The sequence below is a fragment of the Maniola hyperantus genome, chromosome 13 (assembly GCF_902806685.2).
Source record: "Maniola hyperantus chromosome 13, iAphHyp1.2, whole genome shotgun sequence".
Taxonomy (NCBI): domain Eukaryota; kingdom Metazoa; phylum Arthropoda; class Insecta; order Lepidoptera; family Nymphalidae; genus Maniola; species Maniola hyperantus.
Window position 1 is genome coordinate 14,429,601 of NC_048548.1, and position 26,650 is coordinate 14,456,250.

Below are 26,650 nucleotides of genomic sequence, written 5' to 3' on the forward strand. Positions count from 1 at the left end.
TTTATATATTTAGATTATTATTTATATCCGTAGGTGCCCGTAGTGTGAAAAAGCTTAGCTGCTAAACCCTATAACTATCTTTTAGTCCGGAAAAAGTTGCATTATGTGTGGGCTATACCAATATAGCCGGGTTGACAATTATAGCCGGTCGTGTTTATAGCCCGGCATCCGGCTATTTGCCGGCCAATAGCCGTTGTTAGCCGGAATTGCCGCCCCTTCGAGCGTAAGTATAGTTTTATTTCGCGCAAAACTGTTCTGCTCATTAATCTTGAGGGCTTTCTGACCTTAAGCCATTTCGTTCTTTCCTGTCGCTCGTATTATACTCGTAGAGAAATCTATATATGTATACATTACTAGCTGATGCCCGCGACTTCATCCGCGTGGAATTAGGTGTTTTTAAAAATCCCGTGGGAACTCTTTGATTTTCCGGGATAAAAAGTAGCCTATGTCACTCTCCAGGTGTTTATCTATACCCATTCACGTGAATCCGTTGCAACGTTGCGACGTGATTGAAGGACAAACCAATAAACAAACACACTTTCACATTTATAATAAGGGTACTGATGTCTGCCAATCCGTACTTGGCCAGCGTGGTCGACTATGGCCAAACCCTTCTCTTACTGAAAAGAGAACTGTTCCCGTGAGCCGGTGATATATTGATAATGATGATGATGATGATGAAACTTTGTATAAAATTACAACGATTATATAAAACTAGGTAGCTTATGCCCGCGACTTCGTCCGCGTGGACTCCATAAATTTCAAAGTCCTATTTCACCCCCTTAGGGGTTGAATTATCAAAAATCCTTTCTTAGCGGATGCCTACGTCATAATAGCTATCTGCATGCCAAATTTCAGTCCGATCCGTCCAGTAGTTTGAGCTGTGCGTTGATAGATCAGTCAGTCAGTTACCTTTTCCTTTTATATATTTAGATTTATTTTGTCGGAAGTCCTATGTTTGTTGTTCCTTGTAATAACTTTTCAGGGGTTAATTTCCCAAAACACAAAGATTAGGACGATTAAAGTACTCAGATTTATTTACATTCAACCAACTTTTGTAAGAACAATTAAACATTATTTTGAATGGATTCAACTCCAATGAAAATAAATAAAATAAATAAATAAATAAAAGTTTATTCAGCTCACAAAACAAGAAAATACAAAAAAAAAAGCAAAACATACAAACCAAATGTTACAAATTAAAAAAATTAAAACTAGGTAAGCTTAAAACTACGAGCTCGACAGTACTAAAAAGAAAAATGATGTCTTGTTTGAGCTGAAAATGAGACTTTGTTTTAAAGAAACATCAGCTGGAGAAATGTTGGCATACATTATCATCACATCATGGACGTCCACTGTTGGACATAGACCTTCCCTAAAGAACGCCACCACACCTGGCCCTCAGCCTTTCTCATCCACTGATCATCTCAGCCACTTCCCGCTAGCCTCGTTATATCGTCGGTCCATCGTGCTGGTCCACTCAAGGACTCTTCGGCTGCAACGGCCATCGCCTCTACGACAGGCATGACCTGCCCACTGCCACTTCAGCTTGCTAATAGTTTGGGCTATGTCAGTGGCCTTGGTTCTCCTGCGGATCTCCTCATTTCGGATCTTATCCCTCAGTGAAACTCCTAACATAGCCCTCTCCATAGCTCGCTGAGCAACTTTGAATTTGTGAACAAGGCCGTTTGTCAGCGTCAACGTTTCAGCACCATAGGTGAGGACGGGAAGAACACACTGGTTAAAGACTTTCGTCTTCAGGCACTGAGGAATTGACGATGAGAAGACTTTTTTTTACTCATTTTCCCAAACGCTGCCCAACCTAGCCGAATTCTTCTGTTGGCTTCCTCGTTGGCATATGGCCTCTAATCCGGACTGAAGCGTGATAGATATCCGAGGGTATGCTCTGGGTCTGATCTCCATAACTCTCCCTTAAGGGTGTAATAAACTGCCACGCGCCTTCCAAGTTAGCCCGCTTCAATCTTTGACTGCATCATCACTTACTACCAGGTGAGATCAAGGCAGTCAAGGGCTAACTTCTAATGGAATTACTACCCCTATTATCACTACCCTTATTATTAATGCGAAAGTGTGTTTGTTTGTTGGTTTGTTGGTTTTTCCTTCAATCACGTCGCAACGGAGCAACGGATCGACGTGATTTTTTGCATGGGTATAGTTTTAGACCTGGAGAGTGACATAGGCTACTTTTTAATTTAATTTAATTTTTAATTTTAATTTATTAAATCGGACAACAATTGATCCATTATGTGTTAGTAACAATAAATACTTAATAACTATGTTAATACTTAAACACTAAGGAGTTAGTAACAAAATACTTAATCACTATGTTAGTACTTAATAACTAAAAGGGATTGACCCGGATTTTTAACCCGGAAACCCCTATTATAAATGCGAAAGTGTGTTTGTTTGTTGGTTTGTTGGTTTTTCCTTCAATCACGTCGCAACGGAGCAGCGGATCGACGTGATTTTTTGCATGGGTATAGTTTAAGACGTGGAGAGTGACATAGGCTACTTTTTATCCCGGGAAAATCAAAGAGTTCCCGCGGGATTTTTAAAAAACCTAAATTCGCGCATACGAAGTCGCGGGCATCAGCTAGTAAAAAATAATTGAATCAAATATAGTTAGGAAACTAGAATAAGAATTATTTGTACACTAGCTCATGCTCGCGACTTCGTCCGCGTGAACTACACAAATTTCAAACCCCTAATTTACCCCCTTAGGGGTTGAATTTTCAAAAATCCTTTCTTAGCGGATGTCTACATCATAATAGCTATCTGCATGCAAAATTTCAGCCCGAACCATCCAATAGTTTGAGCTGTGCGTTGATAGATCAGTCAGTCAGTCAGTCACCTTTTCTTTTTATATATTTAAGATAATATGTAATGGTAGGTAACTGTTCTGTCCTTGAAAGTCAAGAATTAAATAGAAAGGCGAAGGTAAAATTCGACGAACGACATTAAAACCAATTGGAGTAATTGTAAAGGCGAAGGTCAACGCAATTTTCCCGGTATTTTGCCCAAGAAAATTATTACGGTAACACGATTTGGAGAAGAAAAAAATGTTTTAATAATTTTTGCTGTTACATTAAATTACAGTGGCATCTTAAAAATGCTTTTAAGTACTTCCTTTTTGTATATTGTTTTTGACGACCTCCCTGGCGTAGTGGGGAGCGCTGTGGTCTTAATAGTGGGAGGTCCCGGGTTCGATTCCTGGCAGGGGTTTGGAATTTTATAATTTCTAAATTTCTGGTCTGATCTGGTGGGAGGCATCGGCCGTGGCTAGTTACCACCCTACCGGCAAAGCCGTGCCGCCAAGCGATTTAGCGTTCCGGTACGATGCCGTGTAGAAACCAAAGGGGTATGGGTTTAATAAAAACTGCCATACCCCTTCCAGGTTAGCCCGCTATCATCTTAGACTGCATCATCACTGACCACCAGGTGAGATTGCAGTCAAGGGCTAACTTGTATTTGAATTTAAAAAAAAATATTGTAATTGAAATTGATTAATAAGCATCGGACTGACGCTAGAGATCAACGAACGTTGCGTAAGTGGGCCATTCGGAGTCAATGTTGCGTCGTAGGCGGGGCATTGACCCAAGCTTTGCACGCCATACATTGCGGGTTTGAAAAATACTAAATCACTAAAACTACAAAATGAGGCTAATGGTTATTGGTATTGGATTGTGTTTAGGTGAAATAACAATATCGTTAAGTTTTTGCCATCGTTCTGGTTACACCCTGTATATAGATTCGAACCAAAAACCACCTGATGCGAATCAATTCCTGATCACTTGGCAACAGCGAGACCGTTAAGGTACCCACGCACCTGAGCTACGCTGCACTGCACTGCACCTCGCAGCACAAAGCGTCAAAATATTATTTTTAATACAGCTGCTCAAAAAGTGGCGTATTGCAGGGACGTATAGCGTTCGGGATGTGAGCTATTACATACTCGTGCTTTTTTTTACCTTTCCCAAACACGTGCGTTCTCTTTCCCAACTGTCAAAATAATGTCTATTAAAAAGAAAACCCAACCATGAAGTTGGAGCTGCCGCTTACTGCATTTGTAGTACGATAGATACCGACGCGCGGCCTGAAGCGACGCGCCCTGCAGTGCAGCTCAGGTGCGTTGGCACCTTTAAACTTCGTCGTTATTTTTTGCAGGCACAAAGTAAACAACATTGTTGTACAAGTTGGGAATTTTTCTCATTTAGCAAACTCCAGTCAGTAGTTACCTACCTGCTTGCAGCTCTGGACGCTAGCTTCGAGCGAAACAAGTTCAGTTATTATTTTGCTATCTGTTGTTAATTAGTTCTATCTTTAATTAAATATAACTTAGAGCTTCTTCTCAATCGTTCACTCTTGGCAGAGTGGTCGTGGCTTCAGTGCTACGCGTGCGATCTCGCTCCAGCGACTACTATTGGTGGCATTATACGTGCACACACGGAGACAGGCGTGTTTGTTGCGGAGCGGGCTAAATCCGTCCACTACTAAGTGGACATGGTTGCGGAACGACTATGTGGACGTGTACCCTCCACTAGATTTTGTACCACGAGGTGTACGATGCATGGTAGGTATCATTCTTCCTTGTAAGGTGCCTAAAGAACTTAAATACATATAATGGCAGAACGCAGAACTCTAGGATCGTCTTGTTTTCTTCTATTGGGCATTTATCAATAGGGTTATTATGTTACTAAGTAGGAACGCGGGATAGGATTCTAGTGATTCTACTCAAGTCTTTTCTCTTACCATATTCAAACCATCATAGCATAGCGATCTATGCATCATAGATTAATTATTCAAACCCTGTTGTTTTTCTTAGTCTCCTTGGTAACCCAGATTGTGTCATAACGTGCAGACTCCAGTGGCCTCAATGCCTTAGATGAAATGCCAGTGGCCCTACCGCGGTTGTTTGACAGCTACAATGTCACGATCGCAATCATCTCTGCTCGCTCACTATTGGCCACAATGTATTGTTGCAACAAGAATAGCACAAATTCAGCCAATCAGAACAATTGAGATTGTAATAATGATAGATGCAGGTTTTAGACAATCGCCCTACTGGACTCCATCGACGTCGCTAGACGTTTGCGTTCCGATTACTGCCGAGTTAACCCGACAAATATAACTATTACATTATTTATCATCATCATCATTATCATCAACCCATTGGAGGCTCACTATTGACCACGGGTCTCTGGTTACATCAGGTAAGCTGTAATCTGCCACGCTGACCAAATGCAGATTTCACACACTTTTCAGAACATTAATATAAAGAACTGTAAGTTTCTTCACGATGTTTTCCTTCACTGTTCTTCATAGCACATAACTTCTACTGTTTATACTTTTGTGTATGTAATACCACCTAGTTTTAATTAAATTAGTCGTAACAGTCCCGCAAATTGCTATTGCGCTGGAACCATGTCTTATTAACATCGAAATGACGTCATTTTGACGTCAACTGCAATAAAAATATACCATCAGCTCGAAACTTCAGTCTAGTGCTGACGTCACTAAAATGGCGGCCACGCGCATTAGCAATTTGCGGGACTTCGACTTATGTTGTTTGATGCGTTTAGCATACAGAGCCTGCGTTGTATAACCACAGTATAAAGGAGAGCTGTCTGACGCCATTGATCTCATGGCAAATGTGACGCCATTGATCTCATGGCAAATGTGACGCCATTGATCTCATGGCAAATGTGACGCCATTGATCTCATGGCAAATGTGACGCCATTGATCTCATGGCAAATGTGACGCCATTGATCTCATGGCAAATGTGACGCCATTGATCTCATGGCAAATGTGACGCCATTGATCTCATGGCAAATGTGACGCCATTGATCTCATGGCAAATGTGACGCCATTGATCTCATGGCAAATGTGACGCCATTGATCTCATGGCAAATGTGACGCCATTGATCTCATGGCAAATGTGACGCCATTGATCTCATGGCAAATGTGACGCCATTGATCTCATGGCAAATGTGACGCCATTGATCTCATGGCAAATGTGACGCCATTGATCTCATGGCAAATGTGACGCCATTGATCTCATGGCAAATGTGACGCCATTGATCTCATGGCAAATGTGACGCCATTGATCTCATGGCAAATGTGACGCCATTGATCTCATGGCAAATGTGACGCCATTGATCTCATGGCAAATGTGACGCCATTGATCTCATGGCAAATGTGACGCCATTGATCTCATGGCAAATGTGACGCCATTGATCTCATGGCAAATGTGACGCCATTGATCTCATGGCAAATGTGACGCCATTGATCTCATGGCAAATGTGACGCCATTGATCTCATGGCAAATGTGACACCATTGATCTCATGGCAAATGTGACGCCATTGATCTCATGGCAAATGTCCCGGAATTACTATGGAGGTTCAGGATCGCTCGTCACCGGTTACCGCACGATTGCTCTGGCCTCTATCGAACCTCTGGAAGGTAACCTTCATCATCATCATGATCAACCCATCGCCGGCTCACTACAGAGCACGGGTCTCCTCTCAGAGTGAGAAGGGTTTGGCCATAGTCTACCACGGCTTCGTGCGGTTTCATACAAATTTTCGTTTTGCGAGAAAGGGAAAGGGAAAGACCCTCCCACTCCAAAATTAAAATGCCTGTAATTTTGCAAATCTTTGTTGGATTTTAATATTTTTTCCAGCGTACGTAATTATTTTTATCCTAGTTTATAATAAAGTAATAATATTTATCAAATTCAAAAGTAGGAAAATACCCAATTTTTGATATTATATGTAGGTACCTATTTAAAATTATCTAGATACTCTTCCAGATTCATGCGTTCCGAATTTTATTCTATGGAGAGTTGGGATTTCGAAATAAAACTTAGCCGAAAATGAAACGAATTATTATATTTCAATAATTTTATTATTGACATTCAGATAATTTCATTTATTTTATTCTGTACAATAGATTTATTTTATTTTAAAAAATTCAGATTTACAATAGAAGTGATAAAATATGAAGAACATGGTAAACATACAATATAACTAAATAAGTTTTGCTATAGAAAATAATAATTTAACAAGTAAGTAGGTACGCACTTGGCCGGTTTTTTCAATGCGAACGTAAATTCAATAAAACAAGTTATGATATTCAAACATCTTTAATGTTTTTTGGCGCAAACTCACGATTGTAATAAAAATAATATTTATCTGTCTATACATACATATTATTATATAAATAACAAACATGAGCTATTTAATTTTATAATTTACTAGCTGATGCCCGCGACTTCTTCCGCGTGGAATAAGGTTTTTTAAAATCCCCGTGGGAACTCTTTGATTTTCCGGGATAAAAAGAAGCCTATGTCACTCGCCAGGTCTTTATCTATACCCATGCAAAAAATCACGTCAATCCGGTGCACCGTTGCGACGTGATTGAAGGACAAACCAACAAACAAACACACTTTCGCATTTATAATAAGGGTACTCATAGTACGTGTAGAGCAACGTTGTAAAGAACGGATTGAAGTATGAAAGGTTTTTTTATTCAGTAGGTACAAGTTGACTGCAATCTCACCTGGTGGTAAGTGACGATGCAGTCTAAGATGGAGGCGGGCTAACCTGGAAGGGGTATGAGTATGACAGTTTTTCATAAATTATTGTCCTTTTGGTTTCTACACGGCATCGTACCAGAACGCTAAATCGCTTAGCGGCACGGGTTTGCCGGTAGGGTGGTAATTAGCCACGGCCGAATACACGGTCAGACGAGACCAAAAATTTAGAAATTGTAAAATTCCAAATCCCTGCCAGGAATCGAACCCGGGACCTCTCACTAATAAGACCACAGTGCTTACCGCTGCGCCAGGGAGGTCGTCCAAAGGTCCAATATTAAACATCCAAAAAGCAAAATTAGTCGTGCTCAAAAGACCTAAACACACATTCTTATATCCACAAACTAATGTTATAAATCCGAAAGTTTGTGTTTGTTTTCATCTCATCTACTTTATCAATTTCAAAGACAAACAACTAAAAATAACATAGAATATTAATTTTTACCTCGGGAAATGGTAACCTACCTATACCTTTTTTTTTTTTTTTTTTTTTTAAATAGATATAGCGAGCAAGCGAGCAGGCGGGTCACCTGATGTTAAGTGATTACCGCCGCCCATGAACATTTGCAGCACCAGAGGAGCCGCCGATGCGTTGCCGGCCTTTTAGGAATTTGTTGGTCCGCCCCTTGAATAACCCCATGTTATAATATACCTGCGGGATGATTCGCTAACTCAGTGTCTAACTCTGAATGATAGCCACCGAGCTCATTTGACATTGATTGGTTCTACATTGCTTCACTGAGTGATATTAATAAAATATTTATTCGAAGAAATCCTTCAATGAAATTAAAATAAATGTCAAATGAGCTCGGTGGTTATCAGTCAGAGTTAAATTTTTTTAAATAAATAAATAAAACGTTTATTTTTCAATCATATAGTTACACACATACATGGGTTTGATCTTGAACAATTAGTGCTTAATATTATGAATGTTACAAGATCAAGAACTGGCTATCCTAGCTAGATTTTTAGATCTGTGTTAAGGATAGCCAACCCTCTCCCTCGGTTATCTAAAAAGTAATAAATAAATAAATTTTTTGTAGAAAGTTGTTAATCTATAACGTTTTACATTTAAATAAACGTATGAACCTAGATTGTTGCAAAGGAAATCTATGGGTGTGTGTGTGTGTGTGTGTTTGTGTGTGTGTGTGTGTGTGTGTGTGTGTGTGTGTGTGTGTGTGTGTGTGTGTGTGTGTGTGTGTGTGTGTGTGTGTGTGTGTGTGTGTGTGTGAGTAAGTGTAAATGTGTAGGGGTGGGTTATGTGTATATTAAGTAATGTTGTGTAAGTAAATTAAAATAATAAATAAATAAAAAATAAATAAATTATATTTATTTCTATTCACTTTAGTTATTATTATTTATTGAGAATATAGTAGATGTACTGATAGATTGTAAGAAATCTTCTGTTTCGTCATAAGATTTATTCAACAAAAAGGATATAACTTTCTTTTTACACTGAGTAAGCGGCAACTTAAAGATGGGTAATTCTGCATTAATCTTATTATATAGAAATGGGCCAAGATAGTAGTAGAATCGCTTTGTAAAGGCTAATTTAGGCGCACGTAAGGTGCAGATCTTATCTTGACGCCGCTTTTCAATATATCTGTATGGAGTATTTTTGTGCTGGTGTATAATTATATTTAAAATAAAAAGCTTTCTGACACTAAGGACGCCACAATCCTTATACAATAACGTAGTAGGAAAGAGGATAGGCCGAAAAGTTGCCACCTTTAGTATAGCCCGCTGAGCAATTTCAAGGGGCTTTAAAATAGTTTTAGCAGTGCCACCCCAACATGTGATGCAGTATAGAATTATTGATTGGCAAAGAGCATAATACACATTACGGATCACAGTAGAATTTGCAATGCTTCGTAGATTTTTGAAAATAAAAATTAATTTTCGCACCCTGCTAGTGAGTAAGTCGACGTGGTCTTTAAAGTTTAATTTTTGATCCAGAACAATACCGAGATATTTAATTTTATCAGTAGAAGCTATGGAGTCACAATGACAGTTGGCATTTAGCCTATTGGAGCAAGAGTGAACTTTGATGGTTAAAGGAGTTGTAGGCTGTGTATTAGAACGTATTGAGTAGGTCATAAATTTGGTTTTGGTAACGTTGAGAGTTAAAAAATGAGAAAGTAGCCAGTTGTGGACAGTGTTGAAACCAAGTTGAGCGGCTTTTTCAAGTCCAGTCCAAGATTTAGCATGAAAGGTAACTGCTGTGTCATCGGCGAAGGAGACTATTTGGGCATTTGGAATTTGAAGGTTGCAGAGGTCGTTGATAAAGACAAGAAAGAGAGTCGGGCCAAGTATGCTACCTTGCGGGACGCCATAAGAAACTGGTAGCTCATTACTCAAGTTATTATCGATTTTTGTCGTTTGTGTTCGCCCAGTAAGGTAGCTACGGAAGAATTTCAATTGATTTCCACGAATACCCATTCCTTCTAACTTGACTAAGAGAGTAGGAATGGGAACTGTGTCAAAGGCCTTCGCAAGGTCCAAGAATATGGTTAGAACTTTGTCACGATTATTTAGATGGCTAATAACGTTATTTGTGAGTTCGAGAACAGCATCGTTTGTACTTTTATTTTTTCTGAACCCGAATTGTTGGGTGGAAATCAAGTTGTAGTGCTCAAGGTAATGGACTAGTCTTGTGCAAACCAAACGTTCTAGGATTTTTGACAGTGCCGTAAGTATCGCAATCGGCCGGTAATTATTTATAGATTTTTCATCACCACTTTTGAAAATTGGAATTATAATTGCCTTTTTAAAGGCTGTTGGAAACAGACCTAAAGCAAAACTTTGATTAAATATGTAACATAGAATAGGGGCCAAAATTTGTGAGTATCTTTTTAATATTATTGGAGGAATCCCATCCCAACCAGTGGCAGCGTTAGATTTCAACGATTTAATAACAGAAATAACTTCCTCAGTGTAAAAAGTTAGACAATAAGTTAGTGAATCAGTAGGCTTGCACATCATAAAAGGAACCTGATCGCAGTCAGTCAGTCAGACAGCCAGCTTTTCCTTCTATATTAGATTTAAAATAGTTTTTGTAATGCATCAAGAAATAGAATAAAATTAGTAATTTTATTTCTATTCGTACCCTTAACCTCAGTTTCACTTAGTTTAAAACGGCGTTATTATAACCCAATTGAAACAAAGCCACAATTTAACTGAATTAGCTAGCTAGTTGCCATAACAAAGGCTGGCAAATTCCCCTATTCAACTAATAGTCGAGGAGCTAGTCACACGACTTTTGTATTAGACAGGACCTGTGTTGGGCAGGACTTTTAAGTTAAATCCAGCGATATGAAATCTAGAAGATTTATTGTAATAAATGCTTTGAAGTCGACCGAAAAATAAAAGCAAAAATAATAGTTTTACCAATTTTAGAATAATTAAATAAATAAATTTTTGTTTTCATTTTAAAAATATCTGGTCACTTGAGTGATGACATTTTGTTCGTGATTTGTCATCTATACCTACTATTCCTTAGATGAATGATTACCCATATCTCTATGTACTATTCTATATTAAATCATATAAAGTTGACAATTTCAATGGTGATTTTACTGATAACTTAGCTCTTCCAAACAGAAAAGTAGCACCGACTGAAACAGAAAAATAAGAAGACCAAATTTTTACATCCTAAGTATATTTTTCAGATCCATAAAAATAATCATAATATGATTGTACATTTAGTTTCATTTTTGCCCGAATTCGCAGGAAAAGACTAATTTATATAATTTTTTCTCCAATTTACACAAATTCACTTTTACGTACTGTTACGACTGGCTAAAGAAAAAAATTATGATTTTATTGTGACCTAGACCTATCTGCAATAAGATGTCCTTTTTGCACGTATAGAAGTTTTTGTAAACTAACAATATAAATGATTTTTTTGTAATTATTGAATCGTAAATATTGTGTGTGAAACCCAATATATATTTAATGTAAAGAAATCTCTTTGAATTCAGCCGCTACTCAGTAGGTAATTGAGGGTAAGACGGTTCCATCTTACCTCTGATATTTGTGGACCATTGTTAAGAGAGGGAAAGAGATGGAGCGATACTTTGTATTGAAGTGCGAGGGAGAAAAGTTGTGTTACATAATGTTATTGGTATTACGGGGTAAATATATCTTACCGAACTTTGTACTTAGGGTTGGCAAGTTGCTTTTTATAAATTAACTAGCTTATGCTCGCGACTTCGTCCGCGTGGACTACACAAATTCAAACCCCTATTTCACCCCCTTAGGGGTTGAATTTTCAAAAATCCTTTCTTAGCGGACGCCTACGTCGTAGCAGTAGTTTGAGCTGTGCATTGATAGATCAGTCAGTCAGTCACCTTTTCCTTTTATATATTTAGATATATCCATCGTAAGAATACCTTTTCATTAATTAAAAAAGTTTTTAGGGATTTCTGGTATTCTTTGAACTAGTCCAAAGGGACTAGAGAGTCCACACTAATATTATAATTGTAAAAGTACGTCTGTGAGTCTATTACTTTTTTTGTTTGACTAATTTGGATGGAATTTGGTATAGAGATATCTTGCATCCCGAGACAGACACAGAGTACTTTTTATCCCGGAAAATCAAAGAGTTCCCACAGTAATACAAAAAAACTAAATGCTTGCCAATGATATCACGGATATGATCTAGTGTAGTGTAGGTAATTAAATAGCCTATATAGTCTACAGAATCCAAAAGTACAAAAATACTCTTGACTTCTAGAAAAAAGAAATTCCCATTCACTACCAAAAAGAAAAAAAATTCAGCTATTGCCAGGGGTTGGACATCTTCTCATTCTTTTTATAATGAAGACAAGGGGTAGTTCCGGAGTTTTCGTAATTCTCACGGGAATAAAGAAATTTGTATAAAAGCTGTTATAGAATATAAATACATTTTATATAAAAAAAAAAACATGCAAAAATATTTTTAAAATAAAAGTTTAACAACCCTATGCTGAGACCGAAATTAGATTTCAAAGTGTTTATAGCCCCCCGTACAAGTATAGGTTACCCTGTCCTAAGTTTAACTCATACTTTGTATGAGGGGCTACACACACCCCGTTTTAGATTATGCAAATAAACACTGATACACGCAGTATTAATGTTTACGCGGAAACGTAATACGATATGGCAGGTGTTTATGAGCGCGTTATGCGTACGACAAATAGGTATTAACGCGAAAATGAAATTATGATTATGACGTTAAACATAACGTTTCCCTGGATTTTGCTTTAGATAAATATTATTACAAAACTTTCATGTTTGTTCTGTATATTATGACTAACCAAAACAGGAATGTAAATTTTTGCAGGGTTCATATTGTAGTATAAGTGCATTCAATATTAACTGGCGTGTTTATTTTTAAGACTTTTTTTACTTTTTAGCTCGAGTTTTCGCAGGATAGTCTTGTTTTTAAATTTTTTTATGCGACCAGTTGATATTTACGTGATAGCTATTTATTTTGTTATAATAATTATGTATGTATAGACAGATTAATTTTTTAACACTTAAGAAGATAATATTATAAAATTAGTAAAATATAAAATGTTGAGCAATAATTTTCAATTTTCAAAAAAACATAAAATGAAATAATAACTAACCATAACAATGTTGGCACATTATCAACTATTTACTATTTACAAGATGAGAACAAAATATATCAGACTGTATAATTTATTAAGTACTTACTCTATTATAATAATAATTACTATAAACAATAATTACAAATTCTCATTTTACATATTACTTAGTCGTTGTTATTACAAACGATCTTATAGTCGGAAAGCTGGTGGGAAGTTTAGAAGAAGGTTTTTTAATTGTTTAAATTATAAAAATTTATTGTAAGTTACCTATTTCTATGCCTACACTGCGATCTTATCTGATGGTACGTGATGATGCAATCTAATATAATAAGTGGGGTTAGCTGACTAGTTTTTATTAAACCCTAATTCTCATCGGTTTTCGCGTACTGGTATTGTACTACAAGGTACAGCTTTGACGGTAAGGTGTTAACTACCTACAGCTGAAGCCTCTCACCAGACTAGACCAGACCATTTAGAAATTATAAGGAGGTCATCAAATAGGGGCGCGGGTGTAATAAAAACTGACACATCCCTTCCAAGTCAGCCCGCTACCCTCTTAGACTGCATCATCACTTAATCACTTACCACAAGGTAAGATCGCAGTCATGTTGAAATGGAATTTAAAAAATCAACGACAGCTTAAACTTTGTAAATATGACCAAATAAAGACTACTAATAAATAAAAATAATTAATTTTACAAAGTGTTCACACTACTCAATAACATGCCTACCTTAAACTTCCCTCTGTCAGCTCTTGGACTAATCTATGGATTGAATCAGACCAAGCGTGTCGTATCTGCATATGCATGGCTCTGCATGTTCATATTTGCATTGCATGCTATAATATAAATTGCGAAACGTATTAATATACAAATGGGTTGAAATAACCATTAAAAATATCACGAGACAGGTGTTTTTTAGAAAGATAAATAAAGATAAAGGTAAATTTGCAAAAAACAAAAGGCAGAGAAAGAATACGCCTTACCTGATTAGATTCAACCCTAATAATCTCTGTACAATAATTTAGGGTGCAAAATATTACTCAAGAAGTGTGTTTAATTTAAAGACGTCGTTCAAATATTGTGTCGCTTATTGTTTATAAAGATTACAAAAATCTTGCTGTGCAATTTCGTATTGTTTACTTAGCAAATATAAGATATAAATAAGGATAGGTACGTAGGACACTCGAATTTATAAGATCTTTAATTTTTTTTAATCATGTAATTTTTTGCTCGTACCTAATTAGCAGAGTTCTAAAATTAATTTAGGTCCTAAGTAGACAATACAAAAACAATTGCTAACAATTAAAATGCTGATTATAATATGAACAATGAAATAAAATAAATAAATCGGATCTTGGAAAAAAAATACATTTGTAAGATACCTATTAAACAACGTTTATCTCTTACACTATACTTGAAGGATTCACAGACAACACACTCGTTGGAAATTACAATTTTAAACCTCAATACTTTACAAATTTTACCAAACAAATAATATATTTCATGTTTTCTTAGATTATAGTATACATGTCTAGATAGACTTTCGACTGATTGTCTGTCTGTTAGTCTAAAGTTTATAATTAGTGTATAAGCGTTTGCAAAACTCATAGCTCATTTCCAATGTAACTTAATTTATTATTACTTTGTAACTACAATTTTGGTACATGAATAATTAAAAAAAAAAAAAGCTGTTTTATCGACTTCCTTGTAAAATGTAAGGTCTAAATTCCATCTAGAAACGTATATATATATAGGGTGTAACCAGAACGCTAGCAAAAACTTAGCGTTATTGTTATATTATTATCTAAACACAATCCAGTACCAACAATCAAATGCCTCATTTTGTAGTTTTCGTGATTTAGTATTTTTCAAACCCTCAATGTATAGCGTGCAAAACTGGGGTCGATGACCCGCCTACGACGCGGCATACGCAACGTTCGTTCACCTCTAGCGTCAGTCAAATGTTTTATTTGCAATATATCGTGAACTTCTACAAAATATAAGATACTAACTGATGCCCGCGACTTCGTCCACGTGGATTTACATTTTTCAAAATGCCGCGAATATTCTTTGATTTTCCGGGATAAAAATTTGCCTATGTGTTATTCCAGGGTATAATCTATCTTCATTCCAAATTTCATCCAAATCCGTTCAGCCGTTTTTGCGTGATTGAGTAACACACATCCAAACAGCCAAACATTCACACTTTCACATTTATAATAATATTAGTAGGAAGGATTAGGTTAACGATTTTATTTTATACTAGCTCATGCTCGCGACTTCGTCCGCGTAGACTACACAAATTTCAAACCCCTATTTCACCCCCTTAGGGGTTGAATTTTCAAAAATCCTTTCTTAGCGGATGCCTACGTTATAATAGCTATCTGCATGCTAAATTTCAGCCCGATCCGTCCAGTAGTTTGAGCTGTGCGTTGATAGATCAGTCAGTCAGTCAGTCACCTTTTCCTTTTATATATTTAGATTTTTTACGTTTTTTGTGGTATTTTATCACTAATCATCAGTACTATCGTTTTTGCCAGCGTTCAGGTTACACCCTGTATAATCTAAGTATATCTCTTAATAATTACCTTATCTATACCTCACAGCTTCACGTACGTTTTGAAGGTCCACAAATAATTCGATAGTTCAGTTCGGTAGGCAACTGGTCTTATTTCACTAGTAAAGGCACTTGTCTTCGCGCGAGGAGTAAAAACGTCCAGATAAACAACTCACAGCGCAATCTTATTGCGTTGCTCTTACCTGCAGCATCTGAAATAAAAGGAATCATTAACGGTCATAATATTATGCAAAACTAGCTTATGCTCGCGACTTTGTCCGCGTTGACTACATAAATTTCAAACCCCTATTATACCCTCGTAGGCGTTGAATTTTCAAAAATCCTTTCTTAGCGGATGCCTTTTTTTTAATTTATAGACTAGAGCTTGGCTGCAATCAAACCTGCTGGCAAGTGATAATTCATAGTTCATGCAGTTATCGCGTAACAATATTCGTACAAAAGGGAAAAAACCGACCAAGTGCGAGTCAGGCTCGCGCAATGAGGGTTCCGTACTACAGTCGTATTTTTTCGTCATTTTGCACGATAATTCAAAAACTATGTGCATAAAAATAAATAAAAATCTGTTTTAGAATGTACAGGTGAAGACCTTTCATATGATACCCCACTTGATATAGTCACTCACTTCGAAAGTTGAAAATACTAATTATTAGTTCATGACCACAATTTAATTTTTTTTGCGTGATCTAACCCTAAATTCACGGTTTTCAGATTTTCCCCCAAATGTCAGCTATAAGATCTACCTACCTGCCAAATTTCATGATTCTAGGTCAACGGGAAGTACCCTGTAGGTTTCTTGACAGACAGACAGACAGACAGACAGACATCAAAGTGATCCTATAAGGGTTCCGTTTTTCCTTTTGAGGTACGGAACCCTAAAAATGCGAAAAAAAGCTAGGTGCAAATGAATTGCACTTGGTCAGTCGTGGACTATGGCCAAACCCTTCTTATTCCGAGAGGAGACTTGTGCTCAGTAGTGAGCTGGCGATCGATGGGTTGATGATGATGATGACCATTGACCCCACTTGATCCTGTTTATTTAAGGTCGAGTCAAGTCTTGTCTACTTTCTTATGTCGTCTAGTTAAAAATAAGGATGAAGTTTTCTTAAGAAGCAGGAAGAAAGTTTTATCCTTTATGCGGGCGGGCGGCGAGGCGGGCGGGCGGCGAGGCGGGCGGGCCAATCAAGAAGTTTTGCCTTCTCTGTATACCCCGGCCCGGACTCACAGTAAATAGTATTATCGGGCGAAGGTAGTGTTGTACGATAACTTTAGCGTGATGTAGGTTCTATGATTTCAATCACACAAACTTTTCAGAGCAAGATATTTTTAAGTAAACTTTTACAAGTGCTTTTGAATCGTCAAATAATTTACCACTGGTTCGGAATGTCGTTCCTACCGAGAAGAACCGGCAAGAAATTCGGCGGTTGCTCTTTTCAAGTGTTCAATTCGTTCGCCCGACGAAAAAACAAGTTCTGAGTAACAAAATGTATGGGATTGAACTTATTAGATTTTGCTACTAATATTATAAAAATGTTTGTTTGTTGAATGATTCTTTTCATGAAATCCACTTAAAAATATTTTTTTCGAAGACGGATGTCTTTAAGAAAGGGTTTTTGAAAATTCAACGCCTAAGAGGGTAAAATAGGGGGTTGAAATTTGTGTAGGCCACGTGGACGAAGTCGCGAGCGTAAGCTAGTCTAAATACATAAAAGGAAAAGCTGACTGCCTGACTGACTGATCTATAAACGCACAGCTCAAACCACTGGACCGATTGGGCTGAAATTTGACATGCAGATAGCTATTATGACAAAGACATCCGTTAAGAAAGGGTTTTTGAAAGTTAAACCCCTAAGAAGGTAAAATAGGGGTTTGAAATTTTAAAGTCCACGCGGACGAAGTCGCGACCAATAAAAATAAAGCTAGTAATAAAATATAGCAAAAAAATAAGTTCTCCATAGAAAATGTCGACGTTTCCACCAATAAAGGAAATATAAAGCTGGAAAGCGAGACTTCATTTCGCCAGATATGTCTTGAATAAAGTTATTGCAACAGTATTTCACATTATTTGCATATGCAGGCAATTTCCTTGTTTCAGACGCGAGCTAACCGCGGCGTCCTCACTGAGACAATGCGGTGCAGGCATAAATAAAACGGTTAAGACTTTTTATTATCTTTGTACAGTAACACTTGGATACAACCGGTTAGTATAACTTTTTTTTTAAATAAATTAGCAGGCGAGTCACCTGATGTTAAGTGATGACCACCACCCATGTACATTTGCATTACTACAGGGACGTCCTCCAGCAGGGTTAGTTAGCATGGGCGGGGATATAATTTTCTCCCCGGGGAAAGGATAAAATCTTTATCCCCTCCGACAGCTTTATCCACTCTCCGAGCATGGGCTCACGGGTGGATATAATTATCCACAGTGAATAAAACAGGGGGACTTTTCGGTTTTTGGATCTTTTCCTTTACCTTTATTGGGTTAATGGTAATTGGTATTTGGGACCTATGTTGGGTTTATGTTGGGGTTCCCAACCATATTCCAAACATAACCCAAACACAACCCAAACATAACACAAACACAACCCAAACATAACCCAAACACAACCCAAACATAACCTAAACCCAACAGGTACCGCGAGACATGTTTTGATTTTTTAAGTTCTATGAGAATAAACTTAAACCCACGTCTAATGTCGAGGATAAAATTGTCCCCGAATTAGGGATAAACTTCTCCTCTCCCCTGTTGCCGTGCTTTGAGAGGTGGACAAGTAAATTTTATCCCTCGTCAGTGGATATAATTGGGGGATAAATTTTTTGTCTCCTGCCCATGCTAGGGGGGCTGAGAGAGAAAGCCGCGGTGGATTGCCTGGAAGATACTTACTAGTTTTACTTAACATAGGAGATGATATGTGGGGACGACTCTCGACATAGAGCCGCACGGCCATGCTGCGCACGTTGGGCGGCCGCGTGGGCAGCGTGGCTCGACACTCCAGCGAGAGGAAGCCACGGTGGGTCGCGTAGTCGTCTGGATACACGTGCAAAGTGCGCCACGAGGCACGCAGGCCGTCGCCGTCGGCTCCGGATATATGTGTCTCACTCGTTATGACTGGGTCCTGTCGAATTAAAAAAAATTTAATTAAATCTATATTTGATAATATTTATTTTACATTTTACATAAAATTTATTAAATAAACTATTAATAAACTTAAATCTAAAAAAAACAACATTAAATTAAAACTAAAATAAATTAAATTAAATCTAAAACCTCATCGAGACCACCGCAGCGAGGCATTGTACCCAAGATGCTGGCAGCCTTTGGATGGCCAAACTAATTCTTTGACCAAGGTAGCTGCCAGCTCTCGGGTCCCCGGTTGACTCGATAACTCTTTTCGCAATTTCTTCAAAAAGAGCTCGAGCCCCCGGGCCCCACGGCCCCAAGGTCTCCACACCAAAAGGCACGAATATGAAGCTCCCATCGAGGTTTTCATATTTGCGCCTCTTGGCCTGTTCGGCGCTGATGGCCGCTGCACCCGCCATAGAGGAGGTCGCCTGAATGTGGGATGCAGCTAAAGTGTCTACACAAGTTGCATCCCAAACAAGCGACCTGCCCATCTTCCACGGTAATCTATATTATATAAAAGGAAAAGGTGACTGACTGACTGACTGACTGATCTATCAACGCACAGCTCAAACTACTGGACGAATCGGGCTGAAATTTGGCATGTATCTACTTAATAATCTATGTAACATCTCTCTTATACTTACAATCATGCAATAAATGAATAAATCTGATAGATCAGTTAATCAGTCAGTCAGTCAGTCACCTTTTCCTTATATATATTTAGATTACCGTTTCGCTCAATTAGAGACAAAATTCACTTCAGTGGACTACTACTATGACTATATAAATACAGGCAATATAGATATCTGCATATAGTTAGGATAATTCACCCTTTGACTAATTACTATATCGGTCCATTAGACACAAAAGTTCGGTTCACTGAACTATTATACTATCTATACTAATCTATTATAAATGCGAAAATGTGTCTGTCTGTCTGTCTGCTAGCTTTTCACGGCCCATCCGTTTGACTGATTCGGACAAAAGGTACAGAGATAACTTGCAACCTAGAGACGGACAAAGGCCACTTTTTATCCCGAAAAAATCATTGAGTGTTCACGGGGTTTTTAAAATCCTATCTGTTTTACAAATTTTGATAAAAGATACAGAGATAGCTTGCATCGTGGAGAAAAACGTAAGCTACATTTTATCCCGGGAAATTGAAGAATCTTCCCACAGGACTTTTAAAAAATTAAATCCGCGCGAACGAAATCGCGGGAATCATCTAGTAGACAAGACAGGATGTAACCAGATCGCTAGCAAAAACTTAGCGTTATTGTTATAATCCAATACCAATAACTATTTGCCCCATTTTGTAGTTTTAGTGATTTAGTATTTTTCAAACCCGCAATGTATAGCGTGCAAAACTCGGGTCAACGCCCCACCTACGCCGCCGTGGCAATGACTCCGAGTGACCTACTTACGGAACGTTCTCCGAGAACCTCTAGCGTCAGTCAGTACCCGTAGTACAAGATTTTACGTCTCACCAAACCAAACCAAATTCGAGAGTCGAAATACTTCCGCGTTACAGTAAACTGGATCTTAAATGCCTTGTTTTAAAGCTCAAGTTTGTCTACACTTCTACAGCTAGCGCTTCAAGCGGAAACATTGCGAAATTAAAATCAGTGGCATTGAATATTTGACTTCAATTCAAGGCTGTTTAGGTCCATTTTACTGTAACGCGGAAATATTTCGACTCTCGAATTTGGTTTCGTTTGGTAAGACGCAAAATCTTGTACTACGGGTACAGATGTTTTCTTTGCTATATATCGTGAACTTTTACAAAATATGATTTTTATTTTTTATTTTTTTTGAGTTTTTTTGTGGTCTGTCTTCGTTTTTGTCAGCGTTCTGATATACCCTGTATAAATACAAAACAGGTAATATACCTGTAATGAGAATACCTGGAATGAGAATTTAGCCTTTGAGTAATGCCTGTTCCGGTCCATTAGAGACAAAAGTTCGGTTCAATGCTCGAGCCGAGTTCGGCGCTCGAGGGTACATCGCTACGTAGTTACCAATTGGGCGATTAAAGAGTCAATTATGTCTACTAGATGCTCTAGTTCTCATCTATTGAAAATTTATTAGGTACTGTTGAAATTTGGATTTTTTTTTTAATTATTTTGCATTAATTCTATATTTTTTATTTCTATTGAACCACCAACGGAATAATAAAAAAAAAATTACATTATTGAAATCCTAGGTGCTAAGTTATTATGTAATTCAATTTATAGGCGACCACTAAGTCGTGCGTAAGATTTAATCTGCAAATTTTTAATTTATACATCTTGAGGTACCTACGGAAACTCGATATGGGGATACTGATGTTGGTAGGGTGTGTAAAAAGCTGTGATAGCATAGTGGTTAGGACGTCCGCCTTCTAATCGGAGGTCGGGGGTTCAATCCCGGGCACGCATCTCTAACTTTTCCGAGTTATGTACGTTTTAAGTAATTAAATATCACTTACTTTAACAGTGAAGGAAAACATCGTCAGAAAACCTGCTTACCTGACAGTTCTCCATAATGTTCTCAAAGGTGTGTGAAGTTTACCAATCCGCACATGGCCAGCGCCAAAACCCTTCTCACACTGAGAGGAGACCCGTGCTCTGTAGTGAGCTGGCGATGGGATGATCATGATGATGTGAGTAGTATCACTCTCAAAAAGTAGGACAACTCAAAAAAGTCAATGTTTTAATTTACTTAGCGCGACGCGAAAGAAAAATGTATCCGAATGACACGTCAGAAATGGCGACATTATCACGAACAAAGGGCGAATGGAACAAAAATGTTTTATGTTGCAAGAAATTTATCTTCCTTCTATTACAGGCATAAAAGGCCTGACCTTTGGATCAAAGAAATAAAGGTCGAGCCAAAACGAGCCTTTTTAGGGTTCCGTACCTCAAAAGGAAAAACGGAACCCTTATAGGATCTCTTTGTTGTCTGTCTGTCTGTCAAGAAACCTACAGGGTACTTCCCGTTGACCTATAGAATCATGAAATTTGGCAGGTAGGTGGGTCTTATAGCTGGCTTTAGGGAAAAAATCTGAAAACCTGAATTTGTGGCTACATCACACAAAAAAAATTAAATTGTGGTCATGAATTAAAAATTAGTATTTTCAATTATCAAAGTAAGATAACTATATCAAGTGGGGTATCATATGAAAGGGCTTCATCTGTGAATTCTAAAACAGATCTTTATTTATATTTTATGAATCATAGTTTGTGATTTATCGCGCAAAATGTTGAAAAAATACGACTGTACTACGGAACCCTCGGTGCGCGAGCCTGACTCGCACTTGGCCGGTTTTTTTAAAGCTTAAGATGACGGATCCGTATACGAGTCACTTACCCTAGCAATGGTGCTTTGTTTAATATTCTATTCAGAATTATAAAGTACAGAGATTTACCCGTAAATGCAATCAAAGCTTTTAAAAACCGGCCAAATAATATCTACAAGGTACCCTCTAGCCTCTCAGTGCGTGAGTCCGACTACCTACCTTGTACGTGTAATTATTTTGTTGCAAAATATCTCCAACTGCAAATATAAGTTTCTGATCGCAAATTTTAATATGTTATAACTACTACTTACAAAGGATTCTGGGCCATACTTTAGTAGAGATTTTGATATGTTATAGATTTCAGTGACCTGAGTAAAAGTCATTGTGGGTGCGCACGTGCGCTACCACTGCTTCCGAGTCCCTTTCAGAGCTTGTACCAGATATCAAAGTATTTATTAGTAATAGGCTACTTGACTCATATCTAATTTCATCCAATAAATGATTATTTATTATAGTATTTTGCTTAAGACAACGAAATATATCAATAACAATAATTAAAAACGCAGGATGGATATATAAATCCAATTTAAAAAAATACAGTTTTTATTTTTATTTGAAACGCAGAAAACGCTGTCAGCCATAATGTGACGTCATTAAATATGTAAACAAAGAAATGTCATCCCTATGTCACGCGGGGACTAACGTAGTATCCATGGTATCCATATATATAAAATTTAAAGACCTGACTAACTTATATATCAACGCACAGCCTAAACATCTAAACAGCTGGTCCTAGATACATGAAATTTGGTGGGTGTGTTCTTTGTAGGTAAAGAGAAGGTATCCACTAGGACAGGATTTTTTGAAATTCCACCTCTGAGTGAGTTAAATGGGGGTTTGAAATTTATGAAGTCCACGCGGGCGAAGTCACGAGCATAAGCTTGCCGTAAAAAATTATCGTTTTCTCTTTATAAATTGAATAAGTTATTAAGTAAGACTTACAACAAAGTGATCTTTGCAAAAATAAATTTGGGTTGAAGTCGTTAGTCATATAGGATCCCTTTAAGCAAGTCTTATAGAAGTCATATTTATTAAACTTTGGGAGGTTATGCTCAGTTATGCTGTTGTTTACAAATGCATGACGTCAGAGCACAGATAATCTATCGGCCAAACATGGCCGACAGTGTTTTCACCTGTCTAAGAAAAATATATTTTTAAATTAAAGTTTTATGGTTTTTAGGGCGCAAAAAATATAGTGTTAATTTTTTTGATCTAATAGGACAAATATTAACCATTTAAGACCTACTTAAAAAAAGTGTCAACTAGCCTATTATTGATAAGTTCCAATTCCCAACTATTAATTAATTATAAGTTAGAACCTATTATACTGGGTGTAAGTCGAACGCTTGCAAAAATGAAGACGGGTAATGTTACTGATGATTAAATATCAGTAACCCACAAAAAACGCTTACAAAATAAATAAAAATCCTATACTTTTTAAAAGTTCGCAGTGTACTGCAAATAAAACATCTGGTTGACACTAAAAGTCAACGAACGTTGCGTAGATAAGGCCAATGCCGCGGTGGGGCATCAGCCCCGAGTTTTGCACGCTATATAGTATACATTGCGGGTTTGAAAATTACAAAATTACTAACTACAAGTATAAGGGTAAATGGTTATTGTATTGGTTTGTGTATAGGTAGTATAACAATAGTGCTAAGTTTTTCTAACGCGCTAATTATACTACGCGACAGGTCGAGATAGCGATCGGGGAGGGAACGCCCCGCACACCCATACAGCCCCCGCGCCAACCCAGTGTGGGCGAGCGCGGGTATGTGGGGCGTCCCCTCGCCTCATTCCCCGATTGTCATCCCGATCTGCTGCGTACTATAAGTGAAATGTATGCGAGGTTTGTCTTCACTACAGTCTTGGGGCGTGTTGTATTGGGACAGTTAATTATACTTAACTTCGAACCTTTGGAACGGAGTTTATTTGTGAGCTCGTGTTCACTCATCGGCCGATTGGTAGGGACCACAGAGTACTTTTGGTAGGGACTGACTAGCCAATACACGATCTGCTTAAACGACTGCCTAGTCAGCCCCTACATGTATGCTATTATATTCTGTTCCTACCTCCTGAAGTTCGGAGTTCACGAACCAGTCCAACATGGCGGCGGGGAGGGAGTGGTCTGACGTGCAGTTCACCAGCGCCTGTTGCCCCGCGTTCACGTATGTTGGTAGGCCAATGATGAGAGGCTCGTATTCTGGTAGCACTGTTAAAAAAACGCCAATGTAGTGAATAATAATTTAAAAAACATGACTGCCCTGACAAAAAACGAAGTAAAACAAATATTTGAAAAATTACACCATACAGCCACACGAGTAGATATATAGACCAGAGGGGAAGCTTCATACTAGCGGCTGGCTGTAGGTTCACTCACTCTAGCGCCGTTTGCCATAGAACTGGGCGCAAACGGAGCGTCCGTGACACGTCGTGGTGTGCGTGAGCTAGTGTGAAGCTTCCCCTCTGGTCCATAATATCTACTCGTGTGATACAGCGGCCATATTGATTTAAATGTTTTACCTATAGAAGCAGGCGTTACTTTGCGGAAGTCCATGATATACAATACCAAAAGCTTATGTTGCTAACCACTGCTAAACAATATAACGGGGAGTGCTCTGAGGAGCTTTTTGAACTCATTCCACCCTCTTTTTTCTACAACCGCACCGCGCGCCACCGTAAGGAATTTTACCCTCACCATCTGGGTGTCTGGTGCACTTCGACCGTCCGCTGCGCCAGATCCTTCTTTCCACACACGTGCAAACTGTGGAACCAACTCCCATCGGCGGTGTTCCCACTAGATTATAACATGGGGTTATTCAAGGGGCGGACCAACAAATTCCTAAAAGGCCGGCAACGCATCGGCGGCTCCTCTGGTGCTGCAAATGTTGTGGGGCGGCGGTAATCACTTAACATCAGGTGACCCGCCTGCTCGTTTGCTCGCTATATCTATTTAAAAAAATATATATAACTAGCTTATGCTCGCGACTTCGTCCGCGTGGACTACAAAATTTCAAAACCGTATTTCACCCCCTTAGGAGTTGAATTATCAAAAATCCTTTCTTAGCGGATGCCTACGTCATAATAGCTATCTGCATGCCAAATTTCAGCCCGATCCGTCCAGTAGTTTGAGCTGTGCGTTGATAGATCAGTCAGTCAGTCAGTCATTCAGTCAGTCAGTCAGTCAGTCAGTCAGTCAGTCACCTTTTCCTTTTATATATTTAGATATGTATGTATGAATGTTTAGCAGTGGGAGGGCGGGCGGTGCATTTCGCATGCTGCGTGTTGCACCATACAGATTCGACCTGTTTCAGCAGATTATAGAAAATTAAGCTTTTGGTTCATTGTACATATTAATTAAAAAAAAAAAATTATAGCCAGTCTCACTCGGGATGATGTAAGGAGTCTTACGATGCTCCATACCAGGGTTGTTGCGGATGCCAATATTTTGACATCTGCAGATACGGATACGGATTATTAGAAGTTCACATCCGCGGATGCGGATATCTGAATTAATTGCAAATGTTCCGCATTTGCGGATGTGAATATCTGTAACACCCCTATTGGTACCATTAAACACTTTTTGATTGGTTAGTTAGCAAACGAAGATATCAACTAGCAAACACGCGCGAGGCACCCGCCCACTTTCTTTGCAGGTCGTTACTTGTTGCAAATAAAAATCCGCATCCGTAAAAGCTCCGCATTAATTGACGCGGATGCATATGTCTGACTTAATGCGAATGTTCTGCATTTACGGATGCGGATGCGAATATCCGTAACACCCCTGCTCCATACATCGAAATCTTTTCAGGCATTTAGAAGTTATGGTGGAAATTGTAACTCTGTTACCTGCTAGAGTCATATTGGTTGATTTCCTATCTACAGCGAAGCGAGGCCCCTCGCTGGAGACCTCGCAGGTGTACTTGGCGGTGCCCGGCTCCGGACGCAGGGTTATCACGCAAGCGATGGAGTCACAGGAGCTGTTCGTCACTGACACTCCACTGGTGTTGAATGCTCGGGTCTCGTACTGGAACAAAAGGAAATGTATAGTGCATTTAATATTAACTGGCGTGTTTCCACTTGAGACCGTCAGTAGCAATAACAATAGGATTAATTTCAATTTATTTATTAAGTCGGACAACAATTGATCCATTATGTGTTAGTAACAATAAATACTTAATAACTATGTTAATACTTAAACACTAAGGAGTTAGTAACAAAATACTTAATCACTATGTTAGTACTTAATAACTAAAAGGGATTTAGTCCTCTGCACGAGTTTCCCCAACAGAGGACTATCCATTTTGCCCGCTATCATGCGCAGGATCCCGTTGCTGCTTCCTCGGACTCTGGACAACAGTGATGCTGTTTTCTTGCGCCAGATGGCATCGAAGCCATCTG

The 26,650-nt window shown here is 38.3% G+C and overlaps 2 protein-coding genes across 2 annotated transcripts in view; both read right to left on the reverse strand.

Annotated features, from left to right (window-relative positions):
- The window catches only part of LOC117987489 (15-hydroxyprostaglandin dehydrogenase [NAD(+)]-like), a 385,473-nt gene that overhangs the window by 176,764 nt on the left and 182,059 nt on the right, over nt 1–26,650 (reverse strand). The window lies entirely within an intron of this gene.
- The window catches only part of LOC117987916 (uncharacterized), a 128,228-nt gene continuing 113,562 nt past the window's right edge, over nt 11,985–26,650 (reverse strand). Inside the window, exons 3-6 of the mRNA XM_069502599.1 lie at nt 26,099–26,276; nt 24,322–24,461; nt 18,673–18,904; nt 11,985–15,979 (exon numbers count right to left, since the gene is read on the reverse strand). Of these exons, the coding sequence (XP_069358700.1) occupies nt 15,879–15,979; nt 18,673–18,904; nt 24,322–24,461; nt 26,099–26,276 (651 nt within the window). The 3' untranslated portion in view covers nt 11,985–15,878. The remainder of the gene's footprint in view (nt 15,980–18,672; nt 18,905–24,321; nt 24,462–26,098; nt 26,277–26,650) is intronic.